The sequence below is a fragment of the Condylura cristata genome, unplaced genomic scaffold (assembly GCF_000260355.1).
Source record: "Condylura cristata isolate star-nosed mole 26May11 unplaced genomic scaffold, ConCri1.0 scaffold00001, whole genome shotgun sequence".
Lineage (NCBI taxonomy): Eukaryota > Metazoa > Chordata > Mammalia > Eulipotyphla > Talpidae > Condylura > Condylura cristata.
This window is the reverse complement of record NW_004567102.1, coordinates 65519997-65536059: the sequence shown is the minus strand read 5'-3', so window position 1 is coordinate 65536059 and position 16063 is coordinate 65519997. Positions and strand designations below refer to the sequence as shown.

The following is a 16063-nucleotide window of genomic DNA, read 5'->3' as shown; positions in this document are numbered from 1 at the left end:
CCTGTCTTCTTTGCAGCAGTACATATAGTAACTGAGATATAGGAACAACCTAAGTATTCCTCAGTAAGTGAACGGATAATAAAATGTAGTATAAACACACAATGAAATATTACTCAGATACGAAAAAAATGAAAATTTGCCTTTTATGACATGGATGGACCTTAAGGAAGCTATACTAAGGAAAAATTTAGATAGATAAACCTATAGCATATGATTTCACCTATAAGTGGAATCTAATCTAAAACCAAAACAAACAAAAAACAAAACACTAAGTTTGTAAATATGCATAGACAGAGAATAAATTTTTGGTAGCCAGAGAGAGCATGGGAGTTTGCATGCCTCTAGTGATAGTTGTTTTCTATTTTATTAATTTTCATTTATATAAATTTATATCTTCTTTTCTTATACTTTATTTTGCATAAGCATCTCTAGTCCAAAGCTAAATATCTTACAAGAACTAATAATTATAATTGAATTAAGAAAAATGACTAAAGGACTAGACATATCTGGCCTCTTGGCTCTGTCTCTTCTACTTTATTTATCAGCTGATACTTCAGTCATTTATATTAAGTTAATAAAAACAGAAATTTGTGAGTTAAGTTGACTATGTTAGGTAAGTTATTTTGTACAGAATCTAGATAATTATCACTTCTCTTGTCCTGAGGAGTAATTCTCTGCCAACATAACCTTATTATTTTCTTTAGCAACCATATCAGAATGTCACTTGAAATTATGGTTAAGTAAACTCCTTCATTTCCCCAACAAACTGATTAATCTGAATCACCTCCTATCTAGTAACTGTTCATTTGGTCAGTTGTGAAAATGAATCTTTTCTCCACAACATTGTAATATAAGGTACTGTGGAGAGAATAATTCTTAAGGTTATTAAAATATTTGAATTCTGGGGACTCCCTGGTAGTGTAGGGTGTCAAAGACAGCTCTATTGAGATATCACCAGCCACTGCAGCATGAGTTCCATCGAGGCCAGTCATAGAGCTAACCCACATGGCATCACAGACCTATCTTGTCTTTCTTACTGCTCCCCTCAGCAGTGTATGTCATTACATCTGCCTATTCTGCTCTCCACTCTGTCTCTAGTGAATCCCCTCACTCTCTGCACTCTGGCCTATATCCTATTTCTTGTATGCATAAATAAATAAAATAAAACTTTAAATTATATTTTAATTCAGGGCCTTCCCTGTTAGCGGTTAAAACACAACACTAAGAAGCTAAAGTCACTTCAGCATGAGTTTGATACCTGCCCTGTAGGTTAACCACATGGTGTGGCAGACCTCTCCTGACCCGCCCGCTGCTCCCCTCAGCAGTATACTCTGTCAGTCTGACTGTTCTACTCCCCACTCTGTCTCTGATGAATCCTCTCACTGCCCCTGTACCTCTGGCGTATACCCCAGCTCTGTATGCCTAAATAAATAAGTCTTCAAATATATATATATATATATATATAATTCAATAATTTGAAATATTATAATTAGAATGATTAGAATTGCTAAATTTAGTTATGGAAAATATTAAGACAAAGATAGGTAAGACTGAAGGATTCTGATGTTAGACTAGAGCATTCAGAGGTGGGCTAATTTCGCATAGTGGCACTGCAAAAACTATGGGAAATAACTGAGTTTTGTTGTTGTTGTTATTTTATAAATAATCTTTCCACTTATTCCTAACATTTGATTTATGATAAGCGGTAAGTCTTGGTATTTTTCTACCAAATAATTCTTTATAAGATATGATTTATGGAATAAAAATTCAATTGCAGTTGATTTATTATATTTATTTTTATGATCATGCCTTTCTCCACATAATAGATGACTTTCTAAATTAATGCATTTAATCCAAATTTAAATTGAAGGAAATTAAGGGCAGGGAAAGTGTTTGACCTTCACATTTGAAAAATAAGCATAAATTGTGTAGCTAAAAGAATATATATCACACTTATTAACAAATTATTTTTAATGTTTATAACAAGACTGAAATTATCTTTCAATTCCTACATACATTCATTTGGAGCAAACTAATCAAAAAAATCTTTTACTTGTTTTTGTTAAATAGGTAGCATTAGTCACAAAATATTTATTTTGCTTTTTATGCAAGGAGACCCACCCTGTCCTGTACATCTCAAACATCCATCTGTCCTCAAACCCACTTCTTTAATTTGAGATATATAAGGTACAATTGAAAGTTAAGCAAGCATGCCTCCCTGGTGGCACAAGGGGTTAAGTCTTAGCACTATGTAACTATTTACAGCCACTGCAGCAGGAGTTCAAGACTGGCAAAAGTGGTAACCCACGTGGCACAGCAGACCTCTCCTGTCTCACCAGCTGCTGCTCTCCTCAGCAGTGTGTTTCAGTACATCTGTCTGTTCTGCTCCCTACTCTGTCTTTGGTGAATCCTCTCACCTCCCACATCTCTGTCCTACACCCCATTTCTTGTATACATAATTAAAAATAAATCTTCAAAAAAAAAAAAAAAAAAAGTCAAGCAAGCACAACAAATAAGTGCCAGCGAGTGCTTTTGGGAGTTGATACTATTTTTTCAGCAGACTTCATAAAGTGCCTCTTAAACTAACCTTGAAGAATTCCCGGCAACTACATGAAATAATTTATAAGCATCTTTAAGTTAGAAACAGAAAAAAAAAAAAACTAGTATAATGCTGTAGAAAATAAGCATTGTTTGGTAAAGAACAAATCATAAAATTAATAATATTCAAAGGCAACATTTCCAACCTTAACCTTAATGAGGAGACACCAATCAAACCAAGCCAAATTTTCAGGGAACTCTACAAAGAAAAAAATTGCTTTTGGTTGCTGCACAAACTATTTCAGACCACTAGGGTAGTTTTAAGTAAATGATTATTTTAATGTTGTAATAGCACTTAGTTTACCAAAGCAGTAAATTATTCCACTCAGAAATAATCCAAACTGTTTCTAAATAGCTGTAGCCTGGAGCATACCAGCAGGACTCTGTCTTCTAGCTCTTTCCATTCCTGACTAGTTCCATTCTTAAATAAATGCCCTAAGACCAAACATTAACATTTGCTAAGCATTTTGAAAGTGAAATGCTGCTGGGCATAGCCCTGTGGGTGCCAGACATAATTCTCTTTGACCATCCAGATGAGGGGGTAGCTTGAACACTTGATTGTGCCAAATATTCACACAGGTATGAGTAAAAGCATTTTCCAAATTGCTATTGAGAAATTAACTTAGCTGAAATCATGGAAAAATTTTAGATGGTCAGTATAGTAATATGCTCAATTTTCCTAAGCCTCATCTACTATCTACATTCACACTTACAAATACTTCTATATACCTCATTACTCCAAAGAGGAACTACAGACCATTTTTCTGGGATAAAAATGTTTCCTTGCAGGCCCTCCCTGGTGGCGCAGTGGGTTAAAGCACTGCACTGAGAAGCTAAAGCCACTTCCGCATGAGTTCAATCCCCACTTGACCCAAAGGTGATCCACATGGCACAGCAGACCTCTCCTGATCCACCCGCTGCTCCCCTCAGCAGTGTACTTCGTAGATCTGCCTGTTCTGCTCCTCACTCTGTCTGTGGTGAAGCCTCTCACTACCCCTGAGCTTCTGGCCTGTACCCCAGTTCTGTATGTACAAATAAATAAATCTTAAAAAAAAAAAAAAAAAAACTGTTTCCTTGCAAAAACTATCATGTTCCTTCAATTTTACTACCATCGGGCACAGTCCAAAGTTCTGTGAGAAAAGTGTATCCCACATGAGAACAATTTTATTACTTGGGATCCAGCCTCTAAGGAAGGGAAAAATGGCCTGTAAATTCTTCATTACAACAGTATATACGCAGCACATATTCCTTCTAAATGGCCTTATGACAGTTGCAGAAAAATGTTTGAAAATTTGCTTATATAAATATTTAAGAAAGCTAAATCATCTCATAAGTAATTTTTGATTGGGAATTAATACTAAAAAAATAGGAAGGATTATGTACCTATAACCTGTTGATCATAACATAAATGAAATTCAGTATGCGCCAGATATACTAGTAGTATCTTGATGTACTTATTTCTGTCAGAGTCTGGCAATGGTTTCGATAGGAACAGCAATTACTGGTAAAGAACTTAGCCTCAACTATTTAGAAAAGTGGCTTTATTGAATTTACAAACAAGGCCCTACAATTTTCCATTTCCTTAGCAAGATATTAAATCAAGCGAGCTAAGCATGTCTTCATGACTATAATTTACATGATGTGACATGACAGTTAAGATGTACTGTGGTAATTTGTGAAAGCTTGCAGTATTATTGTAGTATCAAAAATTTATATGGTTCAATTATTAAGGCAAATTGTTTCATTCATACTGAAATGTCTGACAGTAAACCACCAAGGGCTTCCACATTACATTAAAAAAATGTCTTCCATATTCAAACAATTTGCACACCCTGTTACCATTATTTTGTTCACTGAGTGGAAACTGAAGCACAGGCCAGCACAGCTTTTTGATGTGAAAATGATCTGTAGGAGAATATTAAGTACTTCAGTGTGGGTGGTTACAAGCTACAGTTCAGTCAGAATAAGGGAAGTTATCTTTGGGAACTAACAACTACAAACAGGATGTCCAAATTCCTTGCTCTGATGCTCTGATGCCATTTACTTGCTTACCTTCTGTCAGTTTGATTTCAGCCAAAAGAAAGAAAAAGCATATGAGCAAAGAAGAAATGATGGACAATATAGGGGAAAAAATTCTATTATAAGCTATCTGTAAATAAATTTCACCGCTAAAAGAAAACTCAGTCCTCTGAAACTTATCCAATTCAGATCCACGGTTCTTCTCTGAATGCCATGGAGTGGTGTAAAAAAAAAAAAAAAAAAGAAAAGTAACATGCAGTTTATTTAATTTGGGGAACAATTTTAAGCAATAGACATGCAAGTCTTATATGCTAGTTTATTATTGTTGGGAATACAAGAGAACAGGAGGTTTCCAAATAGAATAGGATAGAGTGACTTTTTGCTGTAAAGGGCCTTGTAAATAAAAGTTTAATTGGATTTTTATTACATCTATTGAATTTTATGTAACATACCCTGTCTCTTTTAAAATACATATTTATTGAAAATGTACTTTACTCATTTACCCTTTTTTGGTAATAGCATTTAGAATTCTATTCAAAATAAGAAATTGGCAATGAATTATGGTTTTGTTTTCAATCAACTAAAACCACCAATTCCCTCTTCATGAGAACATGCAATAAAAAAGATCTAAAACTAGAAATAAATTTGTATTCATTTAATCACTTACAATTTCCTCTAAAAATACCAGTGTACTCTTTAGGCTTAAATAACATGGATTTAATAAGGGTTTTTTTGGTGACCATCACAGTGTTTATTGTAATTAGGTAAGAACTATCAGCTTACAAGGTATTAACTTACACAAAACAAGCAAGTAATCACATTTAGAAATACTATGCCAGATTTTGTTTCCAAAAATTATTAAGTAAGATAAAATAAAATACTAAGGCTCTTATCTAGACAGAGTTAATCTACAAAATGGAAAAAAAAAACCCTGCATTTTTGAGGCTGCTATATTTGTTTATCTGTATACATTTTTATGTATGTATGAGTGGGCTTTCAAACAAACATGTACTTTCAATCTGGCACTTCTTTCTATCTTCCAAGAAATATGTGTTTACATAAGATTCATGACAAGCGCTAAATTAGTTATGTAATAAATCTCATTTCCAATTAACATTCATGCAAGCTAGAAAAAGCCATTCTCTTGACTATGTTTTGAAATGAAATAGAAACAGATGAGGAAAACTTAGGTAAGTATCCCACCATCAACAACTCTAGAAATAAAATTACTTCAAGTAAATACATCACAGTTTCTTCCAATATCTATAATTTGTTTTACAAAAATAGCTTAGAGATAGATCTCATTAACAAATTTCCTCATTCAAAAAATTCATATGGAACACCAACTATGTCAAGTTTTACAACAGGTACTTCATGGCCCCTTAACTTCTTGTATTCATACCTCTCCCATGGGGCATGGGAGAAACATCCAACTCAATCTAATTTAGTTGGTCTCGACATTCCAATACAGTATATATACACATACAGCTTACATATATACATGTATAGCTACTTTTATACCTGGATAAGTGTGTGTATTTGATTTTATCTTTAAGAAAGATTAAATAAAACCCATTCACTTATTGATAAATTAAAGCAAAGTAGCAAGAAGCAAGCACTGTATGAACTTACTTTGTTTCCCAGGTATGGAGCAGGTGCACTCCAGAAGTAGTTCTGTGGTAAAGCTCCTTGGACCTCTGCATTACTGATGCTGATCTGCTGAGGTGTAATGAAATCATCCTGCTGTGGAGCCACATGAATATGACCTGAGATGTCAGTCAAATACCAGCCATTCATGTCTTGTATCTTAAAAAAGACAAACAATCATTATTTAAGGAGGGGAAAGTCCACCATTCCTCTCTTTCGCATTTCTAGTGGGGTTCATTTTTGGAAATGAAAAAAAAATACAAAAGTTAGAAAGTACGAGGGTTGTGAATGTCACTTAACCTATATGCAATCATTAGAAGTTCCCATTCTTGTATTTCCTAATGATGCTAAGACTCTGGAAGCTATCATATAATCTTTTGAGTCAAAGTTTTTAAAAATAAGTTTCCAAATCTCTCTTGCTTAAAAATAGAAATTCCTTCAAAGTTCCACAATGGTTATAAAATTATATATGTTATTAAATAGGTGCATTTTTAATTTTAAAATTTTCACTCCACTAATAACTTCCTATTGCAAAAGGTTTTGCAATAGGAGCTTTGGGCAAGGGACAGAAAACAAACAAAAGTTGTTCATCTGTATCTGTAAAGCAGAGTAAGTAAAGAAATAAAACATTCAAGGCACCAAAAGATGACTTTTTATTAAGTATTTCCTACCTTTTCATAATATTTCAGATTGAATACAGGAAGCAAAAGAAATATAAAGAGAAAAATATGTGATAATTATGTTGGGATTCACTAGCTCATTAAAATTGAAAGATGTGTTAGGAAATAATTTATGGAAGTAGTAATCATTGTAAAATGCAACCCCGGTCTTGTTACTCACCATCTGAGTGACATCAATGACTCTCTAAGTAAATGAACCTAACTTCCAGGCCCTCCCTGGTGGCACAATGGGCTGAAGCATGGCACTATGAAGCTAGCCACAGCTGTTTCAGCATGAGTTTGCTCCCCAGCCAGGGGGGTGACCCTCATGGCCCAGCAGACCTTCCTGTCCAACCACAGCTCTCCTCAGCAGTGTATTTCATCAATCTGCCTGTTCTGCTCCCCACTCTGTCTCTGAATCTACTCACCATCCCTGGACATCAGGCCTGTACCTCTGTTCTGTATGCATAAATAAATCTTACACTCATACACTGTAGTTTTTCATTCTCCCTCTAGGCTTCTGTCTCTTGAATATACTTCTGATATTTTCTTAAGTGCTGCCACCGGTAAATGAAATTCCCCAAATGTCCAGTTTTCCTTTCATAATTCCTCTATAAGAAGACAATCCACTATGTGTGTAACTGAAAGTAATGGAGAGTGAGGCAGGCTGTGGATGTAGAAAGGTAGACTTGCTAAGGCTTATATTAAAGGAAGAAAACCGCAGAAAATACTAAATAGGGAATAGCTAGAAATGTTCAAGTCAATTAAGAAAGGAGGTATTATTCAAATTTAGTGTCTTCTTTTAACAATACAAAGGTCCCAGGCAACATCAAAGAGTAACTGAAGGCTGCTGATTAATAAGAGTTATGTGTAAGCATGATAAAGTGATTGTTCTTAATGTGGGTTTCAAAAGAATTGGTGGAAAGAATACACAATTCTCCCTATAACAACCTGATGTTTTCTCTGTTGAGTTACTCCCCCTTGGGGCTAAAACAACTTTAATGTCATTCCTGCTTCACATATTAATCATGGTCACCGCCAAGCCTAGTGTCTACTTACTTTAAGATGTGCCAGGTTACACCTGGGTACAAATAAATCCTTAAAGGTGCTGATCAAAGATAAACATTTGAAAGAAAATTTCATGACTTTTTAGTGGCAACTTAAACTAGAAACTGACTACCAGCAAAGAATGTTTTTTTTAATTTCTAAGAAAAGGACAACAATAGCCAGAAATCCAAGGATAAGCAGGCAAAAATAAAAAAGGATGTTGCTTACAGTGCCATAGGTCCAGTAGGAACTCTGACATCTGTTTGAAACTCCTGAACAGAAACATTCATCACAACCTTTCTGATTATCTTCTTGCAAATTGAAGAAGCCGGCTTTGCAGCGACTGCAATCTTCTCCTTCAACATTTTCCTATAAATAGAGAAGCATGTTAGCAACAGTCAAAATTAAAAGTTGTCCTTATTAAAAATATATTTTTCATTTATCTCTCACCCACATTTAAATTACAAAATGATATTGTTAAACATCTGCTCAAAATCCTTCACACACACACACACACACACACACATGTCCTCTCTGGCCACAATGAATACTAATCTACTGTACTAAAAACCACAGTTTTGATCTTCCTTGTATGTCAAGAGTATGGTATAAATGTCATTATAGATATAGTACAAAGTTTGACATACATGGGGTCAGTTTGATTCATCAATCTCTGATGGTGAATTCTTTCACCAAGCCCATGATAAATAATAAATTATGGACATCAAACTAATGTATAAGCGCATAATAGCACATTGATATTATACACATAGTAAACTATTTTTCACATTACAGATTAAAAGTACATTTGAAGAAGCATAACAACCTGACAGGTAGAAACACTGGGGCAAAGAGTCATAGCAATTTCCTGAGTTTCCCCTAGTTGATTTTCACAGTGTTTCTGTTCATACCTAGGTAGAACCAGTTAATCACCCAGTGATACTATGGGAAAAAATAATTCTCGCTCGGTCACTGCGCTCCAAATTGGTTTCATTAATCCTTGTCCTAGTACTATGACAGCATATGGGAACATTATTTGTGTATAGGTTGGACGATAACATGGATTCAGGACAGGACAAGCAGATTTTAAGATGAAAAACTGGAAAAGGTGTAATCTCTCAATGTAAGAATGGTGAGATTCGACTAATAACTTCTAAATGAAGACTCCCTGCTTTCCAAGAAATATCCTCAGTATTTTCTCCATGTTTTCGTTTCACATTTTTCCTTAAATTCTCTTATTACCTCAATTCTGAAGCTTGCCTTTGCCTCAGAGAACTAACTCCTGTCTCAACTGTATTCCCCTAGCTTTTTATATTTTGTCTTATTACAGTCACACACACACACACACAAAAGCATGGCAATTTCTTTTTAAGAGTGTTCTCTTTGGCTATATACCATAATCTAGTCAGAAGCAGAAACCCATTTTACTCATCTTGACAGAGCCATTAAGGCAGGGGTCCTGGGACAGAGTAAGTTTTAGTTTAGTCAAATTTAGCTTAGCTTAATCTTGTGGTGAGTGTGCGTTTTTTTTTTTTTTCATATATAGCAAAGTGATATGCACATGGTAGATGCTTAATAAAAATATTTTAATAAACCATGATTGAGAAGAAAAGGATGATAAAATCTGAGAAAATATCGGATGAAAAGAGGAGAGAATAACATAAAAATGATATTTTTATAACATATGTGAGATTCCTCTAGTAGCCAAGAGACTACATTATTGATACACACCTCCTTGATTTTCAATTGCTATTGGCCCACTTAAAGTTCAACCACTTACAAACTGGTAGGAGACTATCCATAGTGGCTTCTCTAGTTTCATTTCATGTGTCAAACTTTAGCATCCTTATATTCATACAAGTTATACTTACTATTTATTTTTTTTCGTAAGATAGATTTCAAACATCTGTCATTCTATAAGATGACAGATGTCAGCAAGACAATCAAACTAATTTCAGGCCTATGGGATAAATAAATCCCCAAGCCCTGATGTTGAGTGTGGAGCCCACAAGAGCTCACGGGCAGGAAGGAAGAGGTATACCTGTAATTATAATTGAGATTATCCTTATTCTTCATGCTGTGTTCCTACATGGCCTAATCTACTTTTCATTTACTCTAATTTGAAAAGTCAAATGTCATTTTTGAAATTCAGACTAAGGTCAGCAGTTAGAAATTTTGAGATGTTTGTTGACATTTTCCTTGGTTCCATTTTAGCCTGAAAATATGACCTTGAAAAAAATTCTCAATATTCAATTTAATTTAATAACCTGAAGCAACACATTAGGATCAGAATTGCAACTACTATAAAAATAGGTGGGTCAATCTCTGTCTTTAAAAGCCAAATTCCAGTTGCACAAGAATGTACATTCACAATCAAATTATTGTAAAGTTGAATGTGATAAGTGCATCTCAGAAATCAAATAAATTATGCGGGCACAGAGGAAGTGGAACTAACCCCTGATTGCAAGGCTTAAAGAGTTTTAGGGCAAGAATGAAATTCGACCTAAACCTTAAGCCATGGTTTCAAAATTCAACTGGTGGGTGGAAACAGAATAAGACCAATGTTAGCAAAGACATGTGTAACAAATAAGAAGTTACAGAAAGAGAAATTTGTTCATTATTTTCACAAAACAAATGTTCTGAACATTTCTTATATGTTAGGAATTTCAGTTGGAATTTGCCCTCAGATAATGAACTTTTAAGACTTTCTTTTCTCTTAGGAATGGGTAAGTGACTGTAAGTTATTCAGTAACTTACTGAATAACTCAATAAAATCAATAAAAACATACCGAGGAGCTTAAGTTATAGGTAGCTGGAGCAGGTAGAACATCTATGAAATGGGAACAAACAAATCGTTCATTACCATGTCGTGCAGTAAAGTTTAAACAGAGCTGCAGTGTTCAAAATGCATGTTCCAAATGAAGAGTGTTTATCAGTTCCTGGGGGGTAACATAAACCCTGGGTAACCTTGTCTGAAAGAGTGTTTCCATATACCCGAGGCCAGGGTTAACAGCAGCTATTTTAATTAACAATGTGATTTATGATGAATGCCGAATTTTGTTCACTTGGTGCCTTGGCACTGGCAACTGAGAAGCAAGTTCAGTATTAAGAATGCTCCATCTAGGCCCTCCCTGGTGGCGCAGCAGATTAAAAAACAGCACTAAGAAGCTTAAACCACTTCCGCTTTTTGATGAGTTCAATCCCCACCTGCCCAGGAGGTGATCCACGTGGTGTGGTGGACCTCTACTGGCCCACCCGCTGCTCCCCTCAGCAGTGTACTTCCTCGATCTGTCTATTCTGCTCCTGGCTCTGTCTCTGGTGAAGCCTCTCACCCTCTGCATCTCTGGCCTGTACCCTGGTTCTGTATGAATAAGTAAATAAATCTTAAAAAAAAAAAAAATTTGCTCCATCTATAGGCCCTTCCTAGTGGTGCGGTTGTTAAAGCACAGCACTAAGAAGCTAAAGCCATTTCAGCAGGAGTTAGATCCCCACACTGGAGGTGATCCACATAGCGTAGACCTCTCCTGACCTGCTTGCTGCTCCCCTCAGGAGTGTACCTCCTCGTTCTGCCTGTTCTGCTCCCCACTCTGTCTTTGGTGAATTCTCTCACAGCCCCTGCACCCCACCAGTTCTGTATGCATAAGTAAATTTTTTTTAAAGATTTATTTATTCATATAGAATTGATGTACAGGCCAGAGACGTGGAGGGTGAGAGGATTCACCAGAACAGGGAGCAGAACAGGCAGATCAACGAGGTACACTGCTGAGGGGAGCAGCGGGCGGGTCAGGAGAGGTCTGCCACGCCATGTGGTCACTTCCGGGACAGGCGGGGATTGAACTCATGCGGAAGTGGCTTAAGCTTCTTACTGCAGTGCTTTAACCCGCTGCACCACCAGGGAGGGCCCCGTAAATAAATCTTTTTTAAAAAATGCTCCATATCTAAGTGACTAACCAATACCCCCCCCCCCAATAAAATATATTGACAACACTAAAACTTGCGAGAATTTTCTATTTTCTTGCTTGGCAATACTTCATATGTTTGGTTATGCCCCTTCTTCTGCAAAATTAAGCACCATTTTTATCATTTACTGGGAGAGGATAACTGGAGGTTTATATCCGGATTCTCCTATTTTCCCACACACCTTTTATTTTTGCTACTTTAATCTGTATCTTGTCACTTTAATAAAGCATAAGCATGATTATCACTGCTATGCTGAGTTCTGTGAGTCCTTTCAGTAAGTCACCAAAAATGAGGGTGATCTTGGGAACACACAACAAAGCGATGATAGGACATCTAAACCTGTTGAAACCAGTGAGCCAAGAGGTTGTTTTGCTTTGTTTATTGGGATAAATCTTTGAGCTAAAATATGTAAACCCTGTTACAGGTACACAAACAAATCCCTTTCTACCTGCCAGCCCCAATTCATTGTGATCTTCTTCACAAAGTTGTTGTGAACTCATAACATTTGCACAGACCTTACATTAGATTATCCAGCATGTCAGCTAAAGATGACTTTCAGTTTGTACTCTGTAAGTCCTGAAGTCTATCCTACACCCTTCTTCAGGAACTGGTAGCTAATCAGATTGGAACTAGCTAATCGGAGTGAGATGGATTCATTCAACTGAAAGTGCTAAATTCTGATTTTCCTGAGGCTCTACTACTGAATATTAAGACAGAAGTATTGACTGTGATAGAATTTACCTACTAAATATGTCTTTCTTGATGGCCAAGTATAAAGGCCTTTCAGGCTAGTAGGAAGATGAAGAATAAGAGAGAATATTTTAGCTCACTACAATTCTGTTTTCTGGATATGTTTCAACATCTATATAGTTAATTAATTATACCATGTTTTATTTCCTGGTTTTCTTTTCTAATCTTGAGAAAATATATATCTAAAGACATAGCTAATTTTTTTATGTTCCCAAATGTTTCTTTTAAGAAATTAGTTAAGTCGTGACTACTAGAGAACATCATGGTATGATATTTAATGTACTTTGGATATTTTAGAGTGACACACATCAAAACATAGCCTTGTGTTTCAGGACTTCTATTGCACCTTCATAGAGACAGAGGTTTCCTAAATTACAGTAGTTTAGTGATTTAGAAGATCTTGGCAGTGTGGGCTTCAGTTCTATTTATGGGTTCCCAGTTATTTAATTGTTTTTTTTCAAAACTTCTGTCTGACTCATCAACCACTGTTATCCATGAAGCAGCCCCTGATTGTATTCTGATTCTTTTAGGGGAGATCTTGATAGAAGTGATTCAGAACTTAAATTTTTGGTTTTCAGCTTGAGGGTAAACCATTAGATTTATGAGTAGGTTTCTTGAGCAATTTAATATAATTTGCTATCATGATCAAGTTATTAATAAATGTTCTGCACATCATTTTGAACTGTTCCTTTATTCTCTATTAGTATTTCTTCATCAAATCATAGCTGAACTAGTACATACAAAGTATTATATAATTTCAGGCAGACTATAAAAACGTTCTAATGAGGGTTATAGCAGAGGAATAGGTTAGTGGACGAATAAGTATAATACTGGGAAAAGGACATCGCTGTCTGACACTGGACTTATCATTAGGGTGTGCCATGTCTATGAAGGATAAACTTGGTAGAATGTTATAGGGTTGAGAGAAAAGGAGTTATTTTCAAGGTTGTACACCTGGATTAAAATAAATTACTGTGGGCCCTCCCTGGTGGTGCAGAGGGTTAAAGCACAGCACTAAGAAGCTAAAGCTACTACTGCAAGAGTTCGATCCCCACCTTCCCAGAAGGTGACCCACATGGCACGGCAGACCTCTCCTGACCCACCTGCTACTCCCCTTAGCAGTGTGCTGCTCCCTACTCTGTCTCTGGTGAATCTTCTCACTGCCCCTATACCTGTGGCCTATACCTCAGTTCTGTGTGCACAAATAAATAAATCTATTTTAAAAAATAAATCAACAAAAAATAAATGTAAACAGTGAAATACAATTTTCTTGATATTTATAAGGTCTTCAAAGGCAGAGACCATACCTTATACTTTGTCATCATCCAAATCTTTATCTAAGAATGGCGAGTTTGCAAAATCCAACCCAAATGCTATTTTAGTCATTATGAGATCTCTTTCTAACCTTATCTTTATTACTCAGTCACTTTGTAATGACCGACTTTTTAAAATCTTATTGATATATAATTCAATACATTAAAAACAATTAACCAAAATATCTGTTTAGATTTAAATTGCAGTCTTATCTTTTTCTTGGTATTGTCATTGGACAGCTCTTGTCAAGCTAGTAAACTTACTTTAGCATTTTATTTATTTAGAGCACATTAGTGATTGTAATTTACAGATTTAATGTTCATTTCCATACCTAAGAAAGTTGATAAAAAGAAGTAATTTCCAGAATTCCCAGATATCTATAGAGATTCATATTTCCTATAACACCATATTTTCTTAAAACCAAATATCTTGTTACTAAACTATTAGTTTGTAATATTAGATAAACTAAAAATGTACTAACAATAACCAATTAATTTTCCATTTGAATAATAAACCCATATGACAGTTTTATTCTTGTATATTATTAATAAAAGCTATCACATCACTTTATATCTATGGTTCTCAAACTATTTTTAAAACTCATGCTCCTAAAGAATCTCTGTAGTCTTTTTTTATTATTCATTATTTTCACCATCATTAAGTTTTATACTATAAAGATACTCTACATACACACATATTATGTGACTATGCTTGTCTTATACATAAAACAAGTATATTTTTGTCACTCTAAAGTCAATTTTCATCCCCTTAGGGAAAATATAGGTTTTAGATACATATTTTAATGTCATAGATTTAGCTGATTTTCTAATTAGACACATTATGTCCACCCTACAAAAAATTTTACTACCACAAACCTGCTTTTATTTTTATTTGGAAACCTTTTCCTCTAAAAACAAACTTGAGTTGGAGAAACTTTACTATGTCCTCTTTTCTTGAAATCAGATACTGTTGGATTGACATCAATTTACTCTTTGCTATCATTTGCTCTCTACAGTTTCTCTCTGGAGAAATAGTCTCAATAGTTTCCCTGTATTCATTCTCATGAATTCGCTTTTTTATAAATTAGATACAACTTCAGCAGTACATGTTTAACTCTGATTGTTAGTCAACTGGGAATTCTATTGACAAAGTTACCAGGAAAATCTCCAGTGACATATAAGTTCCTTTTTGTGATAATTGGTTCAGGAATTTTGCAGTCATGCCTTATTTGGTGGGTGTTTGTACTCAATTACAGATTTTCCTGTCATGGCCTTCTTTTTAATGCAGCCTAGTATTAAAGAAATTAACAAAAGAAGGGGTAATTAGTTAATTAGCTGTATTTGAGCCTTATTATTTAAATACACTGTTCCAGTCAGTTAGTAAACAGTTGTTGGACTAGAAAAAGGAAAAAAGAAATCAGTTTTCACTTTTTACAAATTTAGCTTTCAATATAAAACCAATTATTAACATCATAATGTTTGAATTGTAGCAGTTGCAAAAGATCATTTTCTATGTGCTCTTATGCTAAAATTATTAAACCTTTAGCTTAGATTTAGGATCAAGTATAGAAATTGAAGAACTTATCATTGATAATGCTAGGGTTTAAATAACTAACAAACAAAAAACAGTAGGCATTTGATTATTCTTTATATTTGTATAGGGCTTAAAAACTAATTATACTTGTTGAACATTAGGCAAGAAAGATTTAATGTAATCTATATAATAAAAACATTAAATAAAATTGCACATTCTGAAAAGATAATAAAGAAAATGTTACTGGTAATTATGGCAGAGATGATTTATATTTGGGGATCTAGGATAGTTTTGCTGAGAAAGTGGAGGTAAAGCTGATCCTTTAAAAAGACTGAGCTCAGCAAATGGAGAAGCAAGCAGTCTAAATATGTAAAAATCTGGAATACTGTCTGGTGACTCAAGAAATTTAATCAGGATTGAATACAGTGACTGAAACTAAAAGACATCTTGAAGATGTACATAAAGTCAGAACACATAATCTTACAGACCAGTAACAACTTCATGGAAATACAATAAAAAAATACAAAACAAAAATG

At 34.9% G+C, this 16063-nt stretch overlaps 1 protein-coding gene across 2 annotated transcripts in view; it reads right to left on the bottom strand.

The window, feature by feature from the left end:
• The window catches only part of LAMA2 (laminin, alpha 2), a 489259-nt gene that overhangs the window by 250454 nt on the left and 222742 nt on the right, over nt 1-16063 (bottom strand). For both annotated transcript variants that reach the window (XM_004673842.1, XM_004673843.1), the window contains exons 11-12: nt 8199-8339; nt 6250-6423 (exon numbers count right to left, since the gene is read on the bottom strand). In XM_004673842.1, the coding sequence (XP_004673899.1) occupies nt 6250-6423; nt 8199-8339 (315 nt within the window). The remainder of the gene's footprint in view (nt 1-6249; nt 6424-8198; nt 8340-16063) is intronic.